The 27,450-nt window shown below is 42.3% G+C and overlaps 1 protein-coding gene across 11 annotated transcripts in view; it reads right to left on the bottom strand.

The window, feature by feature from the left end:
- The window catches only part of tenm2 (teneurin transmembrane protein 2), a 226,685-nt gene that overhangs the window by 51,277 nt on the left and 147,958 nt on the right, over nucleotides 1-27,450 (bottom strand). For 9 of the 11 annotated variants that reach the window (XM_036005147.1, XM_036005153.1, XM_036005149.1 and 6 more), the window contains 2 exons: nucleotides 16,412-16,618; nucleotides 8,393-8,624 (listed from right to left, as the gene is read on the bottom strand). In XM_036005147.1, the coding sequence (XP_035861040.1) occupies nucleotides 8,393-8,624; nucleotides 16,412-16,618 (439 nt within the window). The remainder of the gene's footprint in view (nucleotides 1-8,392; nucleotides 8,625-16,411; nucleotides 16,619-27,450) is intronic. The other 2 variants (XM_036005167.1, XM_031280056.2) reach the window with 1 other exon arrangement.

Here is a 27,450-nt window from a genome sequence, read left to right as displayed (position 1 = left end):
AATATTTACGTTAACTGTGAAATTTTCTATATGCACCAAAGGAATTGCTGAAATCTGGGCACATATCAACATTGCTACAACATACTCTAAAATTGCAAACAATAATGTCCAGACAATAAGACTGGTTGTAAACAAGCCAAGCAATAAGCAAGATGATCTTAACTACTCTATTTGGAGGCAAACCCCAAAGTGAGCACACCCTAAAACACCGGTAATAATACCTCACTGCACAGGAAAACTGTAGGTCAGAGTTGAACCAGGAAGTCAGTGGAAGTCTTGGCTATGAAGTTAAAACCAAAATCAAGACAGACATGTCCAAACAGTCCTAAATCAGGACCAAGTCCTAAACGTTTTGTTTTGAGTCCTAAACAAGTAATTATGGAATTAACATTGCTAGGCTAACTTTACTGCTATCACCAATTAAAGATAGCTAATGCTAATGACATTGACAATGGTTTAATGATTTTAAAAGATATAATTCAAATGCCAAATCTTGGATGCAAATATTTTATTACCATATTGAAGTTTGAAAGTTAATCATCTAATGCTAGCTTTTAGATTGACAGGTTAAAGAACATTAAGCTAGCCTTAACTTACTGTTCTTTGTGCTGCTTGTGGAATGATGTTGAACGCTCCTGTGGCTATATCCACCTTTTACCACCTGTGCAACGTAGACTGCAGTTGAATTGATTCAAAATCTATCTGTTGTCAGGAAAATCAAGAGTTAACTGGCTGTACACTTTCTTTTAACATCATTTTTTAATCTTTGGGAATTGGAGAATAGCAAGTCATTCACAATAAAAAGGCTAAAGTCCAAGTAAAGTTACGAGTCATTGATGTTTAAGTTGAGTTACAAGTCTTTTCTTTGTCAAGTGGAGTCTAAAGTCACCTAATTTGTGACTCAGGTCTGCCCCGGCTCCAAGATATGTGACCCACATAGAGTCTTCATAAGTAAAGTAATGCAAACGTGTTTATGCACAAATGTGTGTCAGTGCTCAGTTCTTATTTCTGATATTCATTGTCTCTTTTATGCAGACTAGGCTAGCAGGACCAGCAATAATATCTGCTATTTCAAATAATGCTTAATTGCACTTTGCTGTGTGGTTTCCTGTCCTTCTGATGTCTTCAATAACTTATGTTTCATAACAGTGTGTCTGTAGGCCTACATGTGTCTTCCCTTCTAAAAAACAGTTATGTGATGTAATGTGCTCAGAGCATGAAGATTTGGTTTGGGAGCACCGCTTCACTCTCCATCAATTATTCAGCCAGTTGTGCTCTGCCTCTCTCTTACTCTCTTATCATCTGATTGTTGGATTGCTATCCTGCTAGATTCTTTTCTGTTTTCCTCCTATATCTTTTCTCTCCTCCGTCCTCCCCCTTTTACCTGTCAGGTACGCTGCATGACACCAGAGAAAATACAGGAAAGAGAAGAGAGGGGGATGGAAAAAAACCTCTAGACAAATAGAGGCTGAATGAGCGCGAGGAGATGACACGCAAAGAAATATGAGGTTATTTTCTAAAAATACCAGCTTCTCAGTGTCACAGCCATCAATTTTAATGTGCATGCATAAATCTACATGCTCCCAAATGCAAGAACGCGCATGGCACGCGTGTGTATACGCGCAAACACACACACACACACACACACACACACACACACACACACACACACACACACACACACACACACACACCAAGGTCAAACCAGCATGTGTCTTTGCTTCAACTCATTTTCACAGCCACTGTGTGATGACAAGGCCAGCGGTAATTAATTACATAAACCCTAATGTGCGTGAATGCAAGGAGGGGGTGAGCTGGTCAATTACTCGCATTCCGTGCAACACAATGTATGCAATTTAATGTGCTGGTATGCATTTGAACGCGGGCACAGAATTCATTTCATTTCCTGGCTTTGTTGTTTGTGTGCAGAAGCTCCACTGTGAGCTTAGTGTGGGATGGGAATATGTCTGTGGGCAACACTAATTACGAGTAGGAATGGAAAGTGTCTAATGTGCTCTGGGGAGGTAATTGACATTGATTTATGTTGCGGAGGACTATGGAGGGTTTCTATCATAGCGGGCAGCCGGCAATCACAATACTGTATCATTAGGCCGGAGTGTGTGTCTGCTTGTATGTGTGTCTGTGTATTTGTGTGTGAATAATGTGTCGATTTCTGACAGTGGTCCAGCATGGAAACGTCACACATAATTAGAGAGAGCTGACAGAGACCTCCCTCCCCTCAAGGCTACCCATTGCTACCTTGCTGTCATGCATCCTGTCTTACACATGCAACACACAGACACACACACATACACTCATACACTCATACATGCAGACCACGCATACAATAACTCACATACTGACAAACATTTGCACAGACTCAGACATAGGCGCCCACCCACGCACAACAATAAAAATTCATGTGGGTTTTCTTTCATGAGATTGGCCTGTACGTGCTCCTAAACATTTAATTTGCATCGACGTGGAGCAAAAAGTGACATAAGAGAAGGGTGGAGGATGGAGAGGGAGGCTGTAGATTAGAAGACAGACAGTGAGAAAGAGAGGATGTGTTTTCACTCCATTCCAACCCTGCTCCCCAGTGAGAGAAAGGAGGACCTGGACAATTAACCACAGAACAGAGAGCATGCTGGGTAATTAGCAGGAAGTCAAAGCTCGCATTCCCCTTGAGCGAACAAACACACATGCTTTCACGCACGCTTTTCATTTTCTAAGCTCTCACAAACATGTGGTTGCTTATGATAGCACTCTGAGAATAATCATCAGAGGTAGAGAACAATTAGCGGAGGTCGACTCGGTATGGGGGTGACTGAAAAACGGTCAGATCTGGGAATGAAACAAGAGGCTTGGGGAGTGGAGGAAGCTCAAGCATGGCGTCATGAGGATTGTTCCCAACTACAATTGTAGGAAACAACAATCGGCAGATGGACGCGGTATATGGGCATTCATTTGCTGAGTGTTGCTTTGATGGAGGACATTCTGAGGCTGAGTGATATGTGTAAAAATTAAAAAATATACAAGGCATCATCTAGTATTCAACTATCCAGAGATGTTATTAAGAATTTCTTTACATTAAAGGAACAAATGACACTTGTTTTCCCGCTGTGTTTTTTTAGTTAAGGCGCCTCACATCACCTGAAATACACAATACCTCTACTATCGTCAGAGGAATTTATAATTCTTTTTATTAAATTAAATGTATTAAGCTTCAGGGGAAATGAGCAGTGGTAAAGGCCACATACTTAATGAGTGAGGCGATTGTTCATCATAAAGTAGACGAGATGCGCCAGGATCTGTCTAATTAAACTCAGCAAGTGATTGATCATAGTGAGTAATTAATCAAAGCAGCATGTTGTGATGTAGGCTTAAGTTAGTTTGATCATCACCATTGGGACCCAATAGAGTCTGCATTGAGTTGAAGTTATTTTTAAGTTCATATCATCCAGCTGGACTTGTATCATCAATGGCTTTGACGGGAAGTGGGGGGTTTAAAACTCTGTGATCCTTTGCTGTGTTTCAGGGATTTTGGACTGCTGTACCACCTATACACATTAAAAACCGACCAAAGTTGCGTGGAGTGAGTCAAGGGGTGTGGTTCTGTGCTATACTAGCTCTGCCGGTATGACTTTATCAAAAGGAACAGAGTCAGTATTGCAGCAGTGGTTACATTTGCAAAGCAGACAAAAAGTTGACTCAACTCCAAAATGACATTTAGTTGAAAAAACAATCTCACCGCAAGGTTCATTAAGTAGCTGTTCTGGACATGGGCTCCATCTTCTGACGAAGATCATGTAACATGATCAAACGCTACAGAACAGCTTCTAAATGAGATAGCTTTCTCAATTGTTGCTGGTGATGTTACCAAAAGCTAGAGAAAAAATATTTAGTGTGTTTTATTACACTTTGAAATTAACTCCTGAAATAAGTGAAAGTGCATTTATAAAAATAGCTAATTTTGTTAGGGTAGTGGCTCTGCATAATACTATTAGATATAATGTTTACAGTATACTGTATAATACAAGATCATATCATTAATAAACCTGACATTGTATTATGTGGTTCTCATATGCATATTACAGTCTTGGTTACAGGGCTGGGCATGAATCCACCCCCTGTTGTTCCCACAGCTAGCATCTTTGAATCTGTCCCTGCAGTAATGCATTTGAAAGTAACCTATACCACACCACCCCACCCTCCGCTGCTGCTTCAAGATAAATTGAGATGCTGCAACCCTCTCGGCGATCTTATTCCTCCCCTAGAGCTGTGGCCCAGAGCGGAGGGAGCAGGGGGTGCAGGGGAATGTCCTGAGATCACATGGAGAGATTGAAACTGGCATTAGCTAGCCAAGAGGCTCCAAGGGACCGATTGGAAATCAGGTGCTTTCTTGCAAAATGCTGCAACACATGTACATAGTTGTGCACTCGCATGCACACACACACACACACACACACACACACACACACACACACACACACACACACACACACACACACACACAAACACACACACACACACACACGCACACACACACACACACACACACACAGAGGAATGCATTCTTTCTGTCTGTTTCTTGCACGCACACACACACACACACACACACACACACACACACACACACACACACACACACACACACACAGGCCCTAGCCATCTATAGTCATTTATCTCACACCGGTAAATGTATCCATGTTCTACGGTCCCCAATCTCATTCCTCTGCCTTTCTATCTTCTCTCACACACACACTCCCCAAAACAATCTCCTTCAATCACCACCTCTCTCCATTTCTCTCCCTCTCGATTTATCTCTCCCTCCACTACCGTAAACCATTTCTTTCCATTTCTCCCCTTTCTCGCTCTCTGGACTTATATTTCTGTGCTTTTTCACTCCCTCCTCCTCCTCATCTATTCCAATCTCTCTCTTTCTCTGCCAGTCATCCACGCCCTGGGGTGTTCTTAGGTGATCAATCTTCATCCTCGCAGTGCTGTCACACTATCGGGTCAAGCCAAAACACACACACATGCACACACACATTTACTATAATGAGTGGACAACAAATGCCAACATTTACATATGATTACAGAGTGGGGAGAAGGCCCGGTCAAAGAAAACACACATGCTCAGATGCAAACATGCACAATCACGTGTCCCCTCCCTCACCCCCTCTCTCACAGGTGCGCGTGTGCTCATCATCGCCTAGCTGCTGGTTATAACGAGATGGAGGACGGGCTCTGCCAGCGCGGGGATGGTGTGACTCTCTGGCTCTGCTTGGCTGGCTCTGACCCAGTCTCAAGCTCCAGCCAGCCCACCCAGCCTCCGCCATTGCCAGAACCAGAGAGGAGGGCCCAATCTAGGCTTGAGGGTGGAGCTGGAAACTCTGTCGGCCGCTCTGGGCTCCATTCACTGTGACAGGCGCTGAGCCATGCCCAACCCCACCACATGAACACGACCACATACTGGCACTGCAGAGAGCTCAACAGCGTGTGTGTCGCTTGGTTTAAATCTGTAAAGATGGCAATCACAACAGCGTCTGTGAAAACAGGATTTATAACTTTATTTTTATAACCTAAACCCTCACCAAAGATCATGCATCATTTGCAACAACAGAAATAATATGTTATGGCATACGCATCACCATGGCAACACAGGTCTAGATAATCAATTGCAACTGGAAAAAGCTTCTATTTCAAGCTGTAGGTATTCTTGTTCAACACCACACTTCTCCTTCTTCTCCATCATGCATACCAACGTGATTCATCAGCACAGGTTGAGCACAGACCTGAGACCAGTGGGGCTGAATTAAACATGGCCAGGCTTCATAAATACTGCACAGGGCCGGCACTCTGGGGTGCTTATCCGGGACCATCAGAGCTGGATGCCCCAGCGCCCAGCAGGAGAAACACAACTACAGCTTGCTGAGTAAATGCTCAGAGAGCGAGCGGGTGCATGCTAGCAAGCATGTAGGCAGTGTCCATCTCAGTGCAAGCCTCATGAATAGTAATACCTTGCATGAATGCTCTGTTTGCCTGGTAAGTGTTCTTTGTATATTGGCAAAAGTGCATGTGTAGTGTGTGTGAAATGGTTTGTATTTCCTGCTCCCCTCACTTCAGGGTGCATGCATAATAGCTTTGACACATAGCAGCTTTTTGTATGTGTTGCACCAGGAGATGAGGTAGAGAATGTATTCGAGAAGCACACTTTTGTGAATCATAGGCCAAGTGATATTTTCATTTTGTTTAGGTGGTTCATATATTGGCTTAGAATAATGGAGGGGAGTAGTGACACACTGTACATAATATTTGGTTGTGTTGTGTTTGCTCAGTGAACTTATATGTGTACCTTTTATCCATCAGATGAATTAATAACAAATTATACAATGTGCCAAAAAATATGTTGGTCTTTTTTTGAGACAAATCAGTTGAGCGGTTTAAAGTTCAAGTCTTCTACCTTTGCCCTTAGTCCTGATCTCTGGACCTTCATGCTACATATCACTGCCCTGGATGACTACCTCACCAGAGGAAATCAGAACATTGCACTGTCTCAGGCATACCTTACATTTGTTGTGGGAAAAATATTAAAAAATAATCATTGTGGGGACGACAATCAGTAAGACAAAAAAATGTTGGGTGGGTGTTCAGAGCCCTGTCACACCATTATTTATAACAGTAACAGTTCAAAATATAATATATAATATTTGGTAATTCTAATGGAGTCTGCATGATAAGTGGATTCGCTTGCGGGGGCAACGTAAATCATGTGGAGCTTGGACACACTGTAGAGTTCAACTGGGGTTAACTTTGACACTCAAATTGCAAGTCCATTAAAACTTTTTTTTTGGTTATCTGGCCTGATTTATTATTCATATTTGGTGAATAGATTGTGGTGTACCATAGTAGAGTTGTGCAAGAGATTTTCACTTTGATGGACTTGCATTGAAGCTCACACTGGTCCCTGCACCTCACTGTGTGAGCATTCTCAAAGTCAGAAAATGTTTACCAATTGCAAATCATTTTAACAGCTGACCTTTGAAGTAATTGAGAGCCCAAATTGGAGCATTCATGTGAGCAGCATTTTAATAAAACCCTGCTCTACCAGAGTATAAACTGCTCCATAAAAGAGGCATGGTTTGCAGTTAGTCCTGAGACAGGCGTCAATAGTAAAAATACATCTCTTGAATAAACTTTCATACGGTTATAAACTCACAGTTAACACACAGTTAGCTACAAAGCTAGCTTGTGTTTAGCAAAATAACAAGCTCAGCAGACTATTGTGGCTGGCTAGCGCCTGGGCTGGGCAATATATCGATATTATTTCGTGATATGAGACTAGATATCATCTTAGATTTTGGATATCATAATATGGCTTAGGTTTTGGCTTTTCCTGGTTTTAAAGGCTGCATTACGATAAAGTGATGTAATATTCTGAACTTACCAGTCCGCTCTATTATTTGCCTTTAACCACCAGTCATTATATCCAGATTATTGATGATTTATTTTATTTTTTTAAAGATTATTTTTTGGGCATTTTAAGCTTTTAATGGACAGGTCAACTGAAGACATGAAAGGGGAGAGAGAGGAGGGAATGACATGCAGCAAAGGGCCGCAGGTCAGAGTCTAACCCGGGACCGCTGCGTCGAGGAGTAAACCTCTATATATGGGCGCCTGCTCTACCAACTGAGCTATCTGGGTGCCCTTATTGATGATTTTTTTATATAAAATGTAACTGTGAAGATATTTTGTTAAAGCACCAATTGTCAAGCTTACAATATTGTCGCAATATCACCATCGAGGTATTGGGTCAAGAATATCGTGATATCTGATTTTCTCCATATGGCCCAGCCCTAGCCTAGCACTAGCATTACTGTTAAGCTAGCATGTTACCAGTTAGCTTGCCAGCCTGTCTGCAACTGCGACAATGGCAATAGTGCAACATTAAGGATGCAAGCTGCCGTTCAGACCCAAAGAAGAAGAACTAACCCCAGTAATACTCACAATGTTACCATCACAAAGGACTCTTTCTGGTGTGACCAGGCACTAGTAAGCTAGTCTTTTGCTGGTTTACACTGGCCCGACAGTGATTTGTTCCAAGGCGACTAAGAACATGTCATTCTTTTTTGTGAGTTCATATTCCTAACATTCTAACCATATTCCTCAGCTTTTATTATCTATCCGAGTATTTCTCTCCGACACCATCATTCTTTGCTCACAGGAATGTTGTTGAAGCGTGGCTCTGACCATTCATTCCTCACTATTAAATACTCAAGGCTCATTCCACTGCTGTGCTTACTGTAAGTGACTCTAGATAATAGCATCCTGTAAACATGTCATCTGGAAAAACAGAGAAGAATAGTAAAGGAAACATATTTTCTCTGACCTGGTCTCCAGCGGGACGTTACTGTTGAGAACCCAGCTGTCTTGCAGCTGGACCGACTCTGGGGTGGTCGGCCCGTCCCCAGTGCCCGGAGCGGGGGCGTGAATTGGGTTGCGTCCCCCTCTCAGTGTGTTTCTGTTCAGGCTGTTGGCAGACTGGTGGGATAGGGTGTGGTGGTTGTGCGGAGGGGGCAGTGGAGGCCGTAGGGTGGACTGGCTATGGTGGTTGGCAGCCCCTGGAAGCAGACAAGAACAGAGAAGAATTTAAGTGCCACACTTCTTTGTAAAGGAAATCAAGGAGAGATCAGATGAAGGGAGGGAAGGATTTGATTCCAAGATGCTATGAATGTAGGACAGAAATGTTATTTGATATTTAGTGTTTATTTCTCAGTATGCCAAAAAAAGTAAACCATTTCAGCTATCAAATAACTTCATTAACATTCCATTATGCGCTACTTTCGTGTTGGCAATCATTTTGTCAGAGTAGCTGTCATATTTTCCAAATGGTCGATAACTTATTTAAGCAGGAAATTCTAGCTAAACAGATACATGACATTTGATAATCATGTTTTCACATTTTGCTTTTAAATTTTTCTACAATTTGTCTGTCCTATTTTTAGCCAATTCCTCCACTCTCTCACTTTCACTCTTTCCTTCTTGATTTCTTTTTCACAACTGAGAGAAATTGTGTGTGTGTGTGTGTGTGTGTGTGTGAGAGCAGTATTAGAGCAATCCACACAGCGTGTGCCCTCATCTCTTGCTCTCAGACTTGGGGGAACATGTCAGCTAGAATCCAATACAAGCCCTTCCAACTCTGAGCTAATGGACTGTTGAGTGAGAGAGCTGAAAAACAAACCCGGATGACTCAGACAAGAACACCCATTCACACATCACCTTTCTATCTCCGTCTCTCTCTCACAGTCGAGGATTTGAGCTCGTCTAGAGCATGTGTGTGTGTGTGTGTGTGTGTGTGTATGTGTTTGTTTGTGTGTGTGTGTGTGTGTGTGTGTGTGTCTGGGTTTGTCCAGGAAAATTCAATAAACCCCATACTATACAGTATAAGAGAGCTTGACACAGTTGCATCGCTTCTTGTGCATTAGCATGCTTTTGTTCACACACTGACAGGTGCATGTACTTAAAACACAGCTAATCAAAGAGAGGTTAAAAAGCACTTCACATGTAACAATAAACTGTCCACACTTTTATTGTAATGTGGTCTGAACAGAAATGTTGGAGTTATTGCAAAACACACAGAGTCATTTGGCTTTGAATACTGGCTTTCTTTTATCAATCCTACACACTGCTCTTTCATCATTTCATTATTTTACACGTCTGAGCGTGGAATACATTGTTTGTTTGCACATTGCCTTCCATGGCTGATCAAAAGGTAGGAGCAAGCGCACATATACGCACATATGTGTGGGGTTAAAACAACAGCAGCGACTGCTTTGTCAAGCTGCGCGATCATACTTGCCCTCCTCCATTTCTCATCTCCTCGTGAATTAGATGAGAAAGGAAACCGTGTGCGAGAGGAAGAGAGACAGCTGGATGTGTCGTGCTCTCCTGTCCGCGTTTCTGCTTTGACATTTGTCGGTCAAGAGATTCCTGAGAGGCATAAATGATAGCAACTTTACACTAAGCCAAAACAGAACATAGATGCACAAACAGCAACCATGGCATACAAATAAATCTAGGCATAAGGTGTATTTATAGCATTATGTCTCCTTGCATGCCAACTTTCTCCCTCTTCCTCATTTCCTTCCCCCTTGTTGGATGTTTAGAGCAAATAGGGGGCAGTGAGCTCCCTTACAACTGCAGCTGTAATGGCGACCAGTATGAAAGGTAACCTGATTGCTTCTGCACCGCCACTGGGACGCAGGTGTCACCCACATGGCACTGAAGAACAGATGCTTGTGAAAGGAGAGAAGAGCAGAAGGAGACAAGAGAAAGATGGAGGAGCCTGACCTCTGCTACACGGGAGGGACACAAAACATCTGTTTGCACATGCAAAGTTGCTCTTGGGAGAAACAGACATACATACATGCGTGCATACACTCGCATATGCAAACATACATGCAGTTATACAGTGAAGTTATGCAGTAAAAGTCAAACTCTTGCATCATACACGCAGAGTGTAAATTGATATTAAGGTATGCAGAGTTTTATTTCTCGTACTCTCCTGCCCCTCCTCCTCCCTATACAGCCTCATTTCTTCTTGAGGATTGTTTCCCTCTCTTTCATCTTGCTTTTATTTGCATTTTGTTTGTGTCCTTTGCAGAGATGTAAAGCACTTTGAGATAAATCTTGTTTGTTAAAAGCACTTTATAAATAAATTTGACTCGACTTCTCCTCCCTGCAATGCCCCTATAAATGTGAAATAGCATCCTAGTACACTCTATCTGTATACATTTTTATCTAAGCACAGCCACAATGCACACAATACAGACGCAACAATGGGAAAAAAATAAGCCTGCACGCACACATGGACACACAGTCTGAGTGATGAGTGAAAAATAAAAGTAGGCACTGTCGTGCTCACACACTACCCCGCTGTCTCCCATGTTTAAATCTGCGTTAAAAAAAAGCATGCGTTTCGCCTTTGTTCACTTTTCCTGCTATAAATATTAAACAGTTTTTCCAGTCAAATTCGGATGAATAATATATGGCACACCTTGTATGGAAGACAAATACATGTTTTTTTTAAGCCTTCATTTTCTATGAAACTCTGAATGTGTGTGTGCAAGTATCTTCAAGTGTGTGGGTATTTCAATGTGCATATTTGTTTGTGTTTGTGTGCGTAGTGTGTGTGTGTGTGTGTGTGTGTGTGTGTGTGTTTGTGTGTGTGCGTGTGTGTGTATGTGTGTGTTTGTGTGTTTGTGTGCGTATGTGTGTGTGTGTGTGTATGTGTGTGTTTGTGTGTGTGTGTGTGTGTGTGTGTGTGTGTGTGTTTGTGTGTGTGTGTGTGTGTGTGTGTGTGTGTGTGTGTGTGTGTGTGTGTGTGTGTGTACTGTTCAACAGTCCAGCCACTACATGGTTTCAGAGGGACTGAGTCATATCCTCCACTGTTGCAGAAACTCACAACTAGCACATTTTGGAATAAAGATTTTAACATTTTCCTTCAAACAAACAGATAGAAATGCAATTATCTATCATGCAGCTGCAAATTCTATTACATATCTCCAAATAATGTCAGAAAAATGTAAATGCTGAGAAAAGTACTGCTTGTAATTTTATGAATTTGCTCTTTTTGTAGTTTGTTAGTTTTGTAGTGATTTTTTTCTTTTATTCTGCATTAAATCAATATTTGCTTTATCAATTGCATAAATGACTCATTACTATTGTTAACTGCTGTTATTATACAAACACACAGCTGTACAAAATAAAAAATAAAAAACACTTTTATTCTTCACACAGCCTTTAGTAGGAGTTAAATAAATAAAGTCTCTCTAGTATGCTGCAAAATATTTATGATCAGAGACAAATTGCTTTCTTTTTCTGCTACAGCACAGGAGAGTTATGTCAAAGAAATTCATTTTCATGTAGACTTCAAATCCATAAAAATAATCCTTAGAGCTCGTCAGAGAAAATACAAACACATTGAGGGGTGGGGACTGTCTGAACAGCAAGGCCGTGGTACAGGGCCGTGTTTTTTTTCATACACGCAGAGAACTCCTGAAGAAAAGCGCAGATTATTTTGGCCACAGAAACACAAATATGACCAACCATTGGAACAGAGTTCCAACAGTGTGCAGTACAGAGTAGGCTGAAGGTAAATGGGTCCAATAAATTAAGATAGGGGACTTGTCTGGTTGCTGAAGTACAACCCGCAGGTAGGCTAATAGGAACAACCATTTACCAGGAACCCAGTCTGATAAAAGACAAAACATGCGGTGAGGAAATAGAGCAATTAGGCAGCAGCCAAGCAGATCACATTTTATTCCACTTTATCTTTTCCCCCTTTCTTTCCTCTCTCTTTCACTCACCAGTGTGAGTAAACAGCGATCGTGAAAAGATTTTCTCAACAAGCTCTCTGTTTTGCTTTCACAGCCACTCTTTGTGGAGAAGCTCAGAGCCCTTCTGACTGCTGTTGAAGCCTGACCCACTTTATTCTGTCCGAGGTCCCCTGCGACTGGAGAGAGGGGACTATAGCTGTAAGCTGGTGGGTTTGGCTCGGGCTAATCCCTGGAAGTTCATTATGCTCGCCAATTCAAAGGAGCCTCATTCAGAAGAGAGGCATTAGCCTGTCTGCTAACCTGCCTCCCCTGTACAGCACACTGCACACACACATCAGTGAGAGGCAGGGGCTCGCCACACCATATTAATCTCACAGTGTGTGTGTGTGTGTGTGTGTGTGTGTGTGGCCAGCTGGTAGCAGGAACCAACCAAGGCAGTTTGTTTTGCAGCCCTGGATGGGCAAACTGTTTATTGACATTTTCTGTGGTTAACAGAGAAAAGTCGCAGGGCAGGATGTGCATCCATGGGTGTGTGCGTGTGTTTGCAGGATAGAAATGCCCATTCAGCAGTTAAAAAGGGATCATTGCAGGGCTCAGCTCCCTACCCTCCCTCTGTCCTTCCCACTCCCTCTGTCTCCATCTCTTTATTTCACGCCCCATATCTCCACTGCTCCTATCTTTTTTCTTTTCTTTTTTTAAACGCTGTGCCACCCTCCATTGTTTTTAATGCACCTTCTCTCAAGCTAATTGCTATGCTCCCTGTGTTTTAAGGTGGTATATTCCCATGTGCTGGTGCTTCATATGTCCTCTGTCTCTGAATGTCACATGCTCCTCATTTGTCATTCTTCTCAGAGCTCGGAGGCTGAGCACAATGGAAGGAGAGCTTGAGGTGAAACTATATGCACACATTCAGAAACACACACATGCTGACAAAAGGGGCTTAATTTGCACATACTGTAGGCTTTATTACACACAGGCATACACACAAACACATACAGGCACAAGAAAAGAGATAAAGTTAAAGACATAAAATGACACATGCAGGCAAACACACACACACACACACACACACACACACACACACACACACACCGCCTCTGCCTTGGCTAGTCATCTCTGTCTAATTAGGAGGCAATAATCCGCTAGAGAAGAGTCATCAAATTCAGCCAAAAACAAACAGTCTCCATGAGCAGAAATGCACGTGTGCATTTCACCCACACACACACACACACACACACACACACACACACACACACACACACACACACACACAAATGCATATAACTGCACACACACAATCATCCCACTGTTACGCAAATGTCACCCTTACATAAGCACCATTAGGGAGAATAACATTAGTGCAGAAGAAGGCAACTCATCTCTGATGTCCCTTTGTTTCTGTAGATTTGTTTCAACAAAGCCATTAAACATTCATTGCTTCAGCAGTGACTTGAGGTGGCTTCCCTGGCAGCGGATAGCTAGCCACTTTAGAAGATGCTCGGGCTAAAAATAGCTTAGCACTTCCCATGCATAATGAATGGCCAGAGACAGCGCTAACGCTAGCTCTTTCCAGGAGCGATCTGCTACGCTCCGTTTGGCCGTCTCAGCTCTCCCGGCGTTCCGGGGGAGCGTTCCCAGACAGGTGCTCTGAGCCAGACAGTATTCCCATATAAACACTCGCAGACCCAATTCCCAGCCAATCCTCTGCAACACCGTTCCGTTCCCATTCACCTGTCATGCTTCACTAGGAACACAAGTCATGTCTGGCCACCTGTTAGCTTAGGTAATGGTGGACTACTTTACAGGAACACACACACATGCATGCAAACACACACAAACAAACAGCATGCAGCTTCCTGAGGATTATCTCGCTGTGGTCAGTTTCTGCCTGGCTTGGTAAGGCTCATTTCCTGCCCAGCATCCACTCTCTACAGGACCACACAAAACACACACAGACAGACATACACTCACACAAGCACATGCATAAACAGTCACCGGTTATAGGTGTTTTATTTCCTTGCAGCCGTTCCTGTGACTTCCTACATGCCAGGGTGTGTTTATGCAGTGCCAGACTGCCACTCTAAACTCATTTAGGTCGATTTTAATGGACGCCCAAAGCCAAGGACTCTCTCTGCACCCATTATATCAGCAGTCCTGGTTGGGAAAATGTGGCAATTTGCAATTTTATCTCAATGTTGTTCTCCTTCCATCCAAATATGTCCCTTTCACCCTCTAAGCTCTCATCAGCTTACCCCTTTTTTTTCTTTGACTCCGCATGTCTCTTGCTTTCTGCCTCCCTTTCAGTCGTTTTCTCCATCTATTTTTACTGGTGCTCTCTGGATGTTTTTACTCTCTCTCCCTTTTATGATTTTTTTCATGCAAGACATCTCATTAAACAACTTCAAAAGTCAAAGTTTGGCTTTTGCTATCTCTGCTCCTATTTTGCCTCTTTGCGCCTCTTTTTCCTGCTTCTCTGTCATTTTTTATTTTCTTTGCGTATACATGCTCAGCAGAGACTGAAAAGAAGCCCCAGAACAGAAGTGTGGGTGTATGTGAACAAGAATGAGAGAAAGAGAGAGTGTGCCTGCGAGCCTCACTCTCCCTCTTTGCCAGTGTCTGCCATTAGGGTGTCAGTGGCAGAGTGAATTTATTTGCTGTGCGGTTACTGGGCTAATGATTGATGTTGCCCCAGCAAACAGTAAACCAATTAGAAGGCTGATGTAACGTCATTTTAAAAGCCTCCTAATCACGTTGCTCTTGAACCTGGGACCCGGGCCTTCCCTAATGAAGATTTATACTGGATCAAAGGAGAGCCTAACGCCATTAACAATAGATTGTATTCCACCAAAAATCACATTACGACTTCTCTGCCCGCACCCCCACCCCTTTCCTCCCATCAGGCCTCTGCTAAATATATCTGCTGATTACAAGTGCAGATGCACAGAGGAATGGAGAAACAGGGGAGCGAGCGGAAAAGAGATGCAGAGAGGGACAGAGAGAGACAGGCCCGCAGTAGCTAATTGTTGAGAATAAATGTGTATGCTGATGAACAAACTCATCACTGCAGGTGTGTGTGTGTGTGTTTGTGTGTGTGTGTGTGTGTGTGTGTGTGTGTTTGTATGCGGGAGAAAAATAGTTGCGAGGTGCTGATATAAGCACACAGGGCCTGTAACAGCCAACAAGAGAGTGTCCAGTGATGAAAGAGAAAGCATACAGCCGGGGAAACTAACTAGTTTGTCTTTGCTGCACTGATCCACCTCCCGGCACTTAAAATTCATCATCCCCTTACCTTTCACTTTCCGGTGGATTATTAATGTCATATGGAAAATAAGTACAAACACACCTCCTCATTGGCAACCAATCCGCGCTCTGCAGAGTGTAAGGGTTGCTTTCACTTGCATCATTGTTTTCTGGCAATAGATGACAAAGGTGGGAGGGTTATATTTAAAATGTAATCCATTAAGAGATTACCAATTGTTGGTTTAAAATGTGATTATTGTTATGTGAGCCACAAAAGAAGTCAAGTTAGGAACAGCGAGTGTTTTCTCTTCTTGATTATGCTTCTTCAAAAATAGAACAGTTCTTTAACACGCATAATCATATGCTGGGTGACCTTTTCCTGTTAGAGATATAAATGAATAGATTTTGAATGTATCTGTGCATGATCAATCGAAGCATTTATTTCCCCTCTTATAAAACCGTAACATCCGTAATTGACCATGATTACAATCAATATCTATCTTAAATCTCTAACTGCATATTTTATGATCGTGCACAATGTTAACAATAATTGATAAGTCCCTTTGGTTTGATTCCCCAGCCCTGCAAACAAATGCTGACTTTGGTGGAATGCAAAGAGGCAGAAACAAAATGGCCAAAAGAACGAGATGTGACATTGAATCAAAGCGAAAGGATTGCTTGGCATGTTACTGTGCAGCGACTAAATCAGATCAGGAAATGGACACATGATGAGGTAATGCAGCGACCCAGGTGATGGATGTCATGTTGATGTAAAAAAATAAAATGTATGAAAGGATAAAAGGGTGCATGAATGAGGTGAGCTCTCTTACCCGTGGAGGAGGGCTGGGCCCGAAGCAAATATGAGTCATCCGGGTGGGGCTCCAGGTGAGAGTGGGTGGAGTTTTTCTCCAAGAGGGGCACCTGGCATTCCCTGATCGGAGGAGACGGGCCGGGGGAGGGGTGGTGGGGGGCGGACGAGGAGGACGGAAGGGACGGAGGGAGCAAGGAGGAGGAAGAGGTTGGAGGGAGTGGGCGACCTGGAGGATGGAGGGAGAGAAAGGGTGGGGGGGGGGGTACGTTAGACAAAACAGATGGCAATGACTTACAGTGATACAGGGCCTGTTCTGAGGCAGCTTTACTGGGATATCTGGATCATTTTGCTTTGCAAAACCCCAAATCCCTTGAAAAGGGTCCATTCTCCCAAATTACACATTTCCATAAATCATTTCTCATACCTCTGGTATCTGTAGCCATGTAACCTTCATCCTGGATATACATCTGCCCATTGCACATACTATATATTATTTGCACATTCTGCCCGCAACCCATTCAGCCTATTTTTTCTTATGCAACAGTTATTTTGTATGTATATAATTAGGGCCCGAGCGCCGACAGCGGCGAAGGCCCTATTGAAACTGAAGGAATTCTTCCTTTCCTTTCCTTTCCTTTCTTCCGGCAAATGAATTGCCTTTTTGAGAGGCTTAACATACTCAAAAACTCACCAAAATTGGCAGTTGCATCAAGACTGGTGAAAATTTACGTATTTTAAGGGTTTTGGGAATAGGCGCACAAAAATGGCTTGCCGTTAGGGTTACCCTAACCCTTATATGACAAAAATCATCCGATTTACATGAAACTTAGAATGTGTGGTCGACATGTGATACTGAGCCGCCCCCTATACTTTAACCACGCCCACTTACTCATTGAACTCAGCAGGGAGTTCCCTTTTCATTGGTGACGACTTGCAGTGTCTGAGTGCTGCGCAAATGTACGATCGCAAGTAGCGGCGTCCGCCAGTAACCCTGACGCGCGCAGAGGTGTGAGGGCCGTTCTGTATTTATTGTTTATTTCAAATTTATGTTTAATATGTTTGTTTGTTTATGTATGCACCATTCACCAAGGCAAATTCCACATAAGTGTAACTTATTGTGGCAATAAACCCTTTTCTGATTCTGATAGTTTGGGTTTTATTTGTCCATCTTTTGTCTCTGACATTCCTGCCTTCATCCAATATAATAGAGGTCAATAGAAAAGACTGGAGCTTCAATGTCAACAGTATAGACAGTCTATAATAGGCCATTTCACATTTGTAAACATAAACATTCTAAATGTGTTCCAGTTTATTTCCTGTTACAGTCAAAACACCTTTTAAAAGGTGTTATTCTTTATAAGGTTCCTTGGTTGCAGTGTTGACATCAGCTGACAGAAAATTAACTTAACTTAAATTGACGCCCTTGTTAACAAGGAAGTTAACAAGGGCTGTTGCCTCGCAGTGGAATTCCATCAAAAAGGTCGATAGTTAACTGAACTGAAAAAAGAAAATGTTGCAATTTGGGTGAATCAACCATTACTAATCTGGAACATGGTTTTATGTAGAAAGACCTGCTGCAGGTGGTACTCAACAAAGTTATCCAGTTAACTCGGAAGTAAACTTGCTTCTTGAAACAGGCCCCTGGTCATAGCAATGTAAAGCAGCTCCGGAGAGACTCAATATTACGATAGATTTACACAGAAAGCCCACAGATCTCCGACACACATTAATTAGTGACAAAGAGATTTTAAATGCACTGCTGACACTTCAGCTCAGTCCCGATAACAAAGTTATGCTCACTGTCGCTTAGCCTTAACACACTTTCCATGCCCACATCTTTAACCTAATTGATATAGGGACATTCATTTAAAACATTTTATTGGATCCATACAACTGCCAAGAACTAATTATTTTCACATTGTCCTGCATTGATCTTACCGCTGTATTAATTAAAGTGAGCCTATGTAACTTTTGCTGAGATGTATGAGATAATACTGAATTCTAAAGGTGGATAAGAGTCATAAAGTCAGGGAACTGACTCATTCTTGTCAGTTCAACAGTAGTATCTATCTTAAGTTTGCTAACATTAGCAACCAATGCTACTGGGCATACCAGACCAAATAAAGACCTTAAACTCAACTTTTAATTTGCAATCTTTCAAATTTGACATAGTCTTGCTTTAAATCAAAAGGTTGGATGAGATTTCCATGAGGGCCTACATCCGTTGCATGATTGTCCTCTACATGGGGGAGACAAAAGAAAGTTAACAGCCAAGTCTTTAAATAGTGGGAGCCATGGGATGTGTGGACACAATCAGGCTGTCCCATACACCAGAGAGAGGAAAGAGGGATGGAGAGAATTCACTCTACTCTCCAAAGGTTTGGAATCAAGGACAAAGACAGATCTAATAATTTCTATTTAGAGACGGCTCAAAATATAGAATAATTATGTCTGCCATATTTGCAGCTCAATCAATCAACAACATGGTAAGAATGAGGCCACTGAGTCCAGCCAATCCACCGAAGGACTCAGGTTATTACAACCACTAATTAGATAGTCGACCAAAGACGCTTTGACACACTGATAATCACTTATTTTCCTGATTGCACATTCAAAATGATGACCCCGGGCGCCAGCGATGTTTTTTCTTTCTTTTTAAACAGCTTTACAAATAAAGGCGTTTTTCTGTTTCTTATTGATTGCCTTTCAAAGTTAAAATGTAAGTGGGCGAAGGGAAAAATAGGCTACTTCGCCCTTAGTTTTACAAACTTCATCAACGCTTTCTTTCAGCACTTAAAACTTCACCAGGTTACAATGCACGGCCTTTTACTAAGTCACCTCTTCTTTCATCACACTTCTCTTTTTCTTTTTCTACGGAACAAAAACAGGCAGGAACAGAGGAGGAGAAAAAAGCTGTGAGACCTTGAAGAAAATGACGAGATAGCTGAACATTCATCATCCTATTCCTTTTTGTTCTTTCTTCTCCTTTTCTTACAGGCAGTTCTTCAGAATATAGATGTGGTTTGATTGTAATTTGACAGCATTCACCTTCCCATCACAAAGTATTGATAGAAATCAAGATGTGTAAAGGCCATGATAGATGGGGAGCTCTTTTTAGGCGACGGTGCATTATTGCTTACATCAGGAAAACCATACCTGGGCGAGGGAGGGAGGGGGGGAGGATTAATGCAGACATCATTTAAGAAACAAAGTGGTTGGACATACTGTAGTTGTTGGCTAGCTTGCCCATCTATGCTGCCTAAAAGTGAAGCGCATTAATCATGGAAAATACACGTTTGGATCCAGGTGCCATTGCGGCTTTATCGAGATATATTTGATAGAAATGGAGGCGAGTGATGTCTATGTCCTGCCGTCCAAACTGCTCCAGCTTAGAGCATTGCGTCATGGAAACCAGAGCTAGGATCGATCCACAGCCCCACGTTAACTACACCCCAGAGAGATGTCAGCCTTGTCTTGTGTTTAGGTATGTGTGTGTGTGTGTGTGTGTGTGTGTGTGTGTGTGTGTGTGTGTGTGCCTGTGTGTCCAGTCAATCTCATCAGCGCAAACAGAGAAAAATGGATAAACAATGGCAAAGCAAACACTGTGGCCGACAGGAGGGAAAAGGAGAGAGGCGGGGAGGGACAGTGAGAGACGGATGGATGGGGGGTGGGAGACAACGAGGTCAAGGGGGGTAACCAGGGGAATAGAGAGTGAAAAAGAGAGAAATGAACGGAGAGGGACAGAGGATGGAGAAAACAGGACAGTCCAGAAGCTATGAACTGACAAAACTTATTGGCAATAATAAAACGGGGAAGAAAGCAATAGAGGAGGGTAATTAGGAGGGGAGGAGGCAATAAGAGGGGACTGAGCAGTGGAAGATGGAGGACAGCAACAAAAGTAATGAAGAGGTAAAGAGGGAATAAGCCATGGACAGAGAAAAAAAAAAGCGATTGATCTAAATGAATCGATCACTCACTTCAATTGATGGCGAGAAGGGATCTAGCTATTTGCATATTTCACGAGACCTATAATGAGGCTATTGTTGATAACAGGAAAATGGAAAAATATTGCATGTGTGTGTATGTAGCTGCACACCTTTAAGATTGTTTTATTGCTGTTGCATGTTTTTATTGTACACAACGAGGTTACGTGTGTGCCAGGGTGGTTATTAATATTTTAAATCACTTTAATTACAAAAAGGAAAAATTGCACTAGTTGGCCAAAAGCAATTAAGGGAACTTTAATCTCCTTAGCAATTATGCTGTGGGGCATCCTTAACTCAGTCATTTCTGCCCGCTACATTTCTAGAAAGGTCAGTGGAAATTGCTTTGTGTTATTAGAACAAAGACTTAGCGATGAGCTCACGCGTTTTCTCTTGACGATTTTGTTCGTTGCCATCCTTTTAGCCGCCTCCTTGGCCATCTGCACACATCTCTCGATCCATCTCTCTGTGCCCGTCTCTCACTCTCCGAATCTACGGTTCTTTCGCAAGTGTTGATTAGTGTGAAGAATAAGTGTATCATGGGGGAAAAACAAGGCATCTGAAGACTGCAGCACTGTAATAAAGGCATTAGAGGACTCCCTTGATGATTTCATTACAATGTGAAAAGAACCACGATCATCATTAGTTAGTTGTGTGAGCACCAGATATGTTGTGCTTGTATGAGTCAAATAAGTGTATGAGCTTTGTTTGCCTGTTGCTGTGCTGTACGTCTCTATTGAATCATCTCAGTGTGAGCTTGTATAATCTATTGTTTCTCCATGTAGCCATTCTTTACTGTGCAATGGCATTATATGTCAGACGTTATTCTTCTTGTTGACTGTTCAATGATTCTCTTCTTTTCCCTACTCGTCTCTATTTCTGTCCCTCTGTCCGTCCCTCCCTCCCTCCCTCCCACCTCGCTCCGTCCATCCGTCCACCCATCTGGCTGAGGTGAGGAGTGGTAGGCCAAGGAGAGTGGAGCGAGGGATGGAGCGACAGCTGGAGCCCAGTCAGACAAGGAGAGACAAATTACCCCTCTAACGAGAGCCATTCATCATCTCTTCATCTCTCCCTTCTTCCATCCCTCTCTTCCTCCACACCTCTACGTGAAATACAGCGCACCTGGATGGCAAAAACAACAACAGCACACTGCTCTACCACACAACTTTACAGCTGATGTTGTTCTCATTTAGCCGCTACTCATGTGGCTCATGCTGCGAAGTCAATCAGCACGCTTTTCTATTAAGATGACGGAAAATATCGAAGAAAAAGGGGACAAGATTAGGGAGACGTGAAATGATTGAATGAGCGGTGTGCGGGGAAGAGGGCGGAAAAAGGAACGACACACCCATGCTGGCACATGCAGAGACTCATTACCATGGCTGCTGTCAGCACAGATGTTGGACTGAGGGGGAGCTGTCAGTCAGTCAGTCAGTGTGTGTGTGTGTGTGTGTGTGTGTGTGTGTGTGTGTGTGAGTATGCACATATATGAGTGTGTGCGTATGTGTGATAGTGTCTGACAGTGATCTGAGGGCTATTTAGTGATGACAGCTGCTGACACAATGGGCCCTTTTCTCTATTTATCTATACAGTACAGTCTGTCTCCTCCATCTCATCTCTCTTCCTGCCCCCCCCCTGCTTTTTTTGTCAAATCATCGCCTCCTCTTTCCTCTTATTCATTCCTTTCTAATATTTCACATTTAGCTCGACTGTGGCAAGTTGAACACCTGTTGTTGTCTGTATGTGTGAGCAACAAATAGATGTCGCAGCCTATCCAGGAACGGTCTGATCTGATCATCCGCTTGTTACCTTGAATGTGTTCTGCCTTGCCTTTCTTAATCAAAGCTACTGCAGAAAATGAGTGATAAAATGAGTAAAGAGGGAAGGGAGAGATATGAGGATGATTCAACAGCCGTGTTTTAATTAGTAAAGTTGGGCTCTCGCAGCCTAAAGAGATGATTGTATCACTGGCTCTTTCTTTGATGTGTGACAGAGTGTCTGGGTTCTTCTCTGTCCTAAAGCTGTCCTCTGCTCGGTCTCCGTTCCTCTCTCTTTCATCACGCCTGCATCCATGGGCGTAGGAAGTATTGGAAATGTTGGTGGGACCATCTTAACGGGGGGTCTGGCGATCTTCCCCCCAGTAAATCTTTAACAGAGCAGATGTCATTTTCTGTATTCTGGTGCCATTTAACAGGTGGTTTGATACTTTTATCTGGCTATTCTAGCTTTAGAAAAATGATGGGTACATTTTGTCATTTGAAGTGTTTGGCCTCAGATCACATATTTTAATTGATTAAAAAGCTAAAAGTACAGAAATTGATTTGATGACTAATTCAGAGCCATCTTTATTATAACCACTAATTGTTTATTTAAACTTGAGAATTGCTTTATGCTTGCATGCAATTGCAATTTCTGTTAAATTAATTTCTTTTATGTTATCAAATCAATGAATGAAGTGAATCGAACAACTGTAGTCAAAGTTCCCTTATGCATTCTCCAATAAACTACATTAATCCATCCTTCCAGTCATTTCTACTACTACTACAAATTTAATTAAAAAATACGGGTGGGACAGTCACTCCACATCTATGGGTGCCCTCTTCCAAAACAGGCAGATCCTACACACACACACACACACACACACACACACACACACACACACACACACACACACACACACACACACACACCATCAAAAGATGAAGCCAGGACACCTGAAAAGACCTTCTCCTTGTTCCATCTATTCAATCACAAATTAAACCCCACCTCGACTGAAGGCCGGTTCTGATGAATAACCACCTCTTAACAATATCTTTTGACCCTCATATAATGTGGAGTGCATAGGAATAATGCAGACCAAATGTATGATAATATCAACACAAACCTTGTACAGAAAGGCATGGAAATGATGAATTAATAAACGGTTCCATCGGAACATCATCTAGAGCATTCACAAGGACATGGTTGTTCGACATTGTACATAACAAGTCACTTACAGTGTATGATAGTACTCTAGAGGGCGCTGAATTGAAATAAACCTGCTGCAAGATTTCTAACAGATCATCTCATGAGTAATTCCAACAACTGGTTCAGAAGGTCGATCTTCTCTCCTCACTCAAGTGGCTGTCTTTTATTTTGAGTAGAGCGGAGATGAGTTCAGACACAGGCTGACACAGAGCTTTTTGCTCAACCTTTTGACCCAAACGCACAAACACAGCCCAGCACCTATCCGCATCTGCTAATTGAAATATGTCTCCCTGTTGTTGGGAGTGCAAGTGTGTGTGTGTGTGTGTGTGTGTGTGTGTGTGTGTGTGTGTGTGTGTCCGTGGCATTAGGATGCTGCAGCACACTCGTGCTGTCCATTGTCAGAGATGTCCACTGCGTAACTTGGGGCAACCATGGAGGCTGCATTACCATATAAATTACATCCATGTTGTTGCTGCTGCTGTGGATTGATGGTATTGTTATGGATTCTACACGTTGGACCCTCATTGAAAACAATCAAAATAAATAGCCTCCTCCTCCCACATAAAGTCATACACACGCATGGAGGCACATATGCTCGCTCACAGAGTATACAGGCACGTGCACATGGAAACACACTCAAACAGACCCTTAACCCCACACGCAGAGAGATAGACACCCATCCTCTCAGCCTTCCATTTCCTTTGAACATGCTCTGTAACGGCTGGACAGAGTACATCTGCAAAGGGGCAAATATCCGTCTGTGTGTTTGTGTGTGTGTGTGTGTGTGTGTGTGTGTGTGTGAGTAATGTGCAAAATCTGGAACAATACACGTCTTTCTCTTTTGCTGCTGATGCGTTAAATAAACTGCCCGATGCCTATTTGTGTATCAATTTGATGACACAAGATAAAATGTCATTTTTAACTTGAGGGCAGAAAACACAATAAAATATAAATTAGTACCAAAAATAATAAGAGGTATAGAAAATAAAAATGGAGTAAAAAGAACCATACAAAATGAAGTCATTTCTGGCCACAGAGTAGATGTTTTTGAGCTTTAAAAAAAGCCATCCAATTATTTTCAAATTTGTTATTCAAATTATAAAATAGAGTGATGGCATGCTGCACAATGCTGGACAATCTCTTAATACATTTCAGGGCCAGCAAAAGCAATTTCTCACATTATATTCTAGTGTTTCACAGTTTGAAGTAGATTTTTGTGCTACCAGCAAGGCCGCTTTCATATTTTCTCACTGTAGAGGAGAGCTAAGAGTGAAATATGGACACGTTCTCTGATGACTGGAGATAGCACTTGGTCTTGGCACTTAATGAAGACACTAACAAAAAAACTGAAACCTGCTCGCAGCTTTGGAAAGACCCTCTTAGATTTACATTGTATCTGGAAGAGCAATAACTGTGTGTTTGTTATTTCGACTAGAGAAAGCTTTTAGATGTTGCAGTGCGAAAATCAGCAGTGCAAATGCTGGGAAGAGCTTTTCCTTCAATCTGCCACGCCGCTGAATCATTCGCAGAAAGTTTAGTGACATGAGAACAAATTGTGAACTGCAGATAACATGTTGTGGACATGAATTAGTGAGAGGATTGCTAAGAGATGGATGAGGATGAAGTCCTTCAGTACAAATTAGATTCCACGTTTCACCTACCAGTCATGTAAAAAGAAAGAAAGAAGCTTTGCCAGAAATAAAAAAATAAAACTTTAATGTAGAAAACATCTTCATTAATTAGCACTTAAATGTGAGTCATCAGAGCTTAAATTAAATGTTTACACCTATTTACAACACCCTAAATTACCACTCTGATAGCTTCAGCTACTGCTGGGTTATATCATGTCTCCTGCACACAAGCATTTTATTTCATTTTCACTTGCAAAGAAGACATACTACGTTTGCATTTTAAGACAGGGCTCATTTCATGACATTCTGGGAAAAACAAAACTACATTACCCACAATCACCCAGTATCTCAATGACGGCAGTCATCAAGAACCCAATGCATTCGGAATTACGAAAAGAGGCGTGAAAAACATGTGCAGCCACACAAGGGCACACAGAATACAGAAATACACATCTAACAACAAACACTTTTTGCACACACTTTCTTTCGCACATGCACAGGTGCCTGTACACAGATACCTATTCAACATAGCAGAGCTCCACTGAACCAACCGGTAATTGCTGCGGTTGCTATGACAATATAGTTCCGTAAAAAGAACAGAAAATAGCTGAAATACAAAGAGAATAAAAAAGATTTGAAAGAGAGAAAAGAGGGAGGAAGAGCCTTTGGAGAAAAGAGGAGATGGTAAGCAATCGGGATTTGTTTGGTGCACGGATCTGCCAGTTTGCAACCAGAGATAGCATGTTATATTGTTATCACATGAATAAAACTTGATTTCAATGAAGTCTTTTTTTGTGTGTGATGTTACATTATGGGAAGTACATGTGTGTGTGCGTGAGACAGTAAGATTGTGATACTGAGTCAGCAGTGTCTACTTTGACGATTTCCAAACACACACACACACACACACACACACACACACACACACACACACACACACACACACACACACACACACACACACAGTGTATTTAGAGCCAGTGGATTATGTCTGTATTGAGGCCTGTTGCTGAGAGAAACCTCTCCTCTCTTTGATGTTCTGCAGCCTCTATTTATAGCAGCAGCAGAAAAAAAGGATAGAGAGCTGAAAAACACAGCCACATTGTATTTCCTCTAACTAGCTTACTATTGAGCATATCTCTCTCTCTCTCTCTCTCTCTCTCTCTCTCTCTCTCTCTCTCTTTCTCTCAAGGTGAAAAGGCTGCAGTCTCCACACTCTTGGCCAATTATACTGAGCCGTTTGCGCCTCGGTTCGGACGCATTCTGCGCCTTAGAGGTGTGTTTGTGATCTTCATCAAAGAAACGCAGCAGCGTGACGCTGCAGTTTTGCTGCCACAACTTGTGTGCCTCTTGCTTTTGTGCACATTTGAAGTGCATTTGAAGGTGGCTTGCACACATAATAAACAAAACTCAGGTTGATTCTACTGGATTTTACAAAGGTTCTCTCAATTTGTGAAGGCCATTGTTACAGGGATAACTCTCGCCTTTAAACAAAACTGGTTGTGGCAAAGGAAAGTTAATCAACCTGTATTATATATAAGTTTCAATGACAACAGACAGTGTGTGAAGGGCAGCTGCAGTGTGAGTTTGTTTTGTGACAAATACATTTTATCTCAGAAAGAAAAAGAGAGAACATCATCTGTTATAACGCCAAAGATGGGGCAGAGTTTGATCATTAAAGATGAGCTCTTTGTTGCTGAGGCATCCACATTATGCTGGCTTGTTTTTTTAAGTAGTCATCCTTTTGTGCAAGTTTTTATTACAAATCTGTTATTTTCCTTAGAGGCTGAATTAACTACAACTGCCTTACTTTTACAAACCTTTCTATAAATAGGTCATTATTACAGTTTTTTTTTATCATAATAGACGCCCAATTTATTTTCCCAGTTAGAGCTTAATTGCAGGCTTAGTTGATGGGATTGACATTTTAGATATTACAACATTTTGGATCTCAGAGAAATCCTGCTGCTGAACTGTACCTTTTGGGCTCTTCATCATGTTTAGGAGGCTGTCCCAAACACTGATTGCATTATTAGCTGCTGCCTCAGTAAATCAGATGCTAATTACTTGCAGATTGCGAGCTCCAACAGAATGAAAAGTGCAGCGCAAACTTCACAGACCACTTTCATGCATGTAACATAAATCTGGCCAATGATCTCCTAGTCTCCCTCCCCGTGAAGGGGTACCTATATTTATGAGTGTGCAGAGAGGAGAGTGGAGAGAAGCAATTTGAGATTACCATGCATGTCTAGGCTCTTTGAAGTAGCTGCTGCATTGGTCATGGATGGCTGAGTGGATGTTTTTGTGTGTGTGTTTGTGTGTGTGTATGTGTGTGTGTGTGTGTGTGTGTGTGTGTGTGTGTGTTTGTGTGTGTGTATGTGTGTGTGTGAGACAGGGATAGCTTGAGTCACAAACCTCTGAGGCCCACTTCAGCAGAATAGTCTGATGCAGTTTAGGTGTTGACTGACATACACACA

Source organism: Sander lucioperca, chromosome 1 (assembly GCF_008315115.2).
Source record: "Sander lucioperca isolate FBNREF2018 chromosome 1, SLUC_FBN_1.2, whole genome shotgun sequence".
In the NCBI taxonomy this organism is placed as follows: domain Eukaryota; kingdom Metazoa; phylum Chordata; class Actinopteri; order Perciformes; family Percidae; genus Sander; species Sander lucioperca.
The sequence above is the reverse complement of the archived record's forward strand: the minus strand, read 5'-3'. Positions and strand labels throughout refer to the sequence as shown.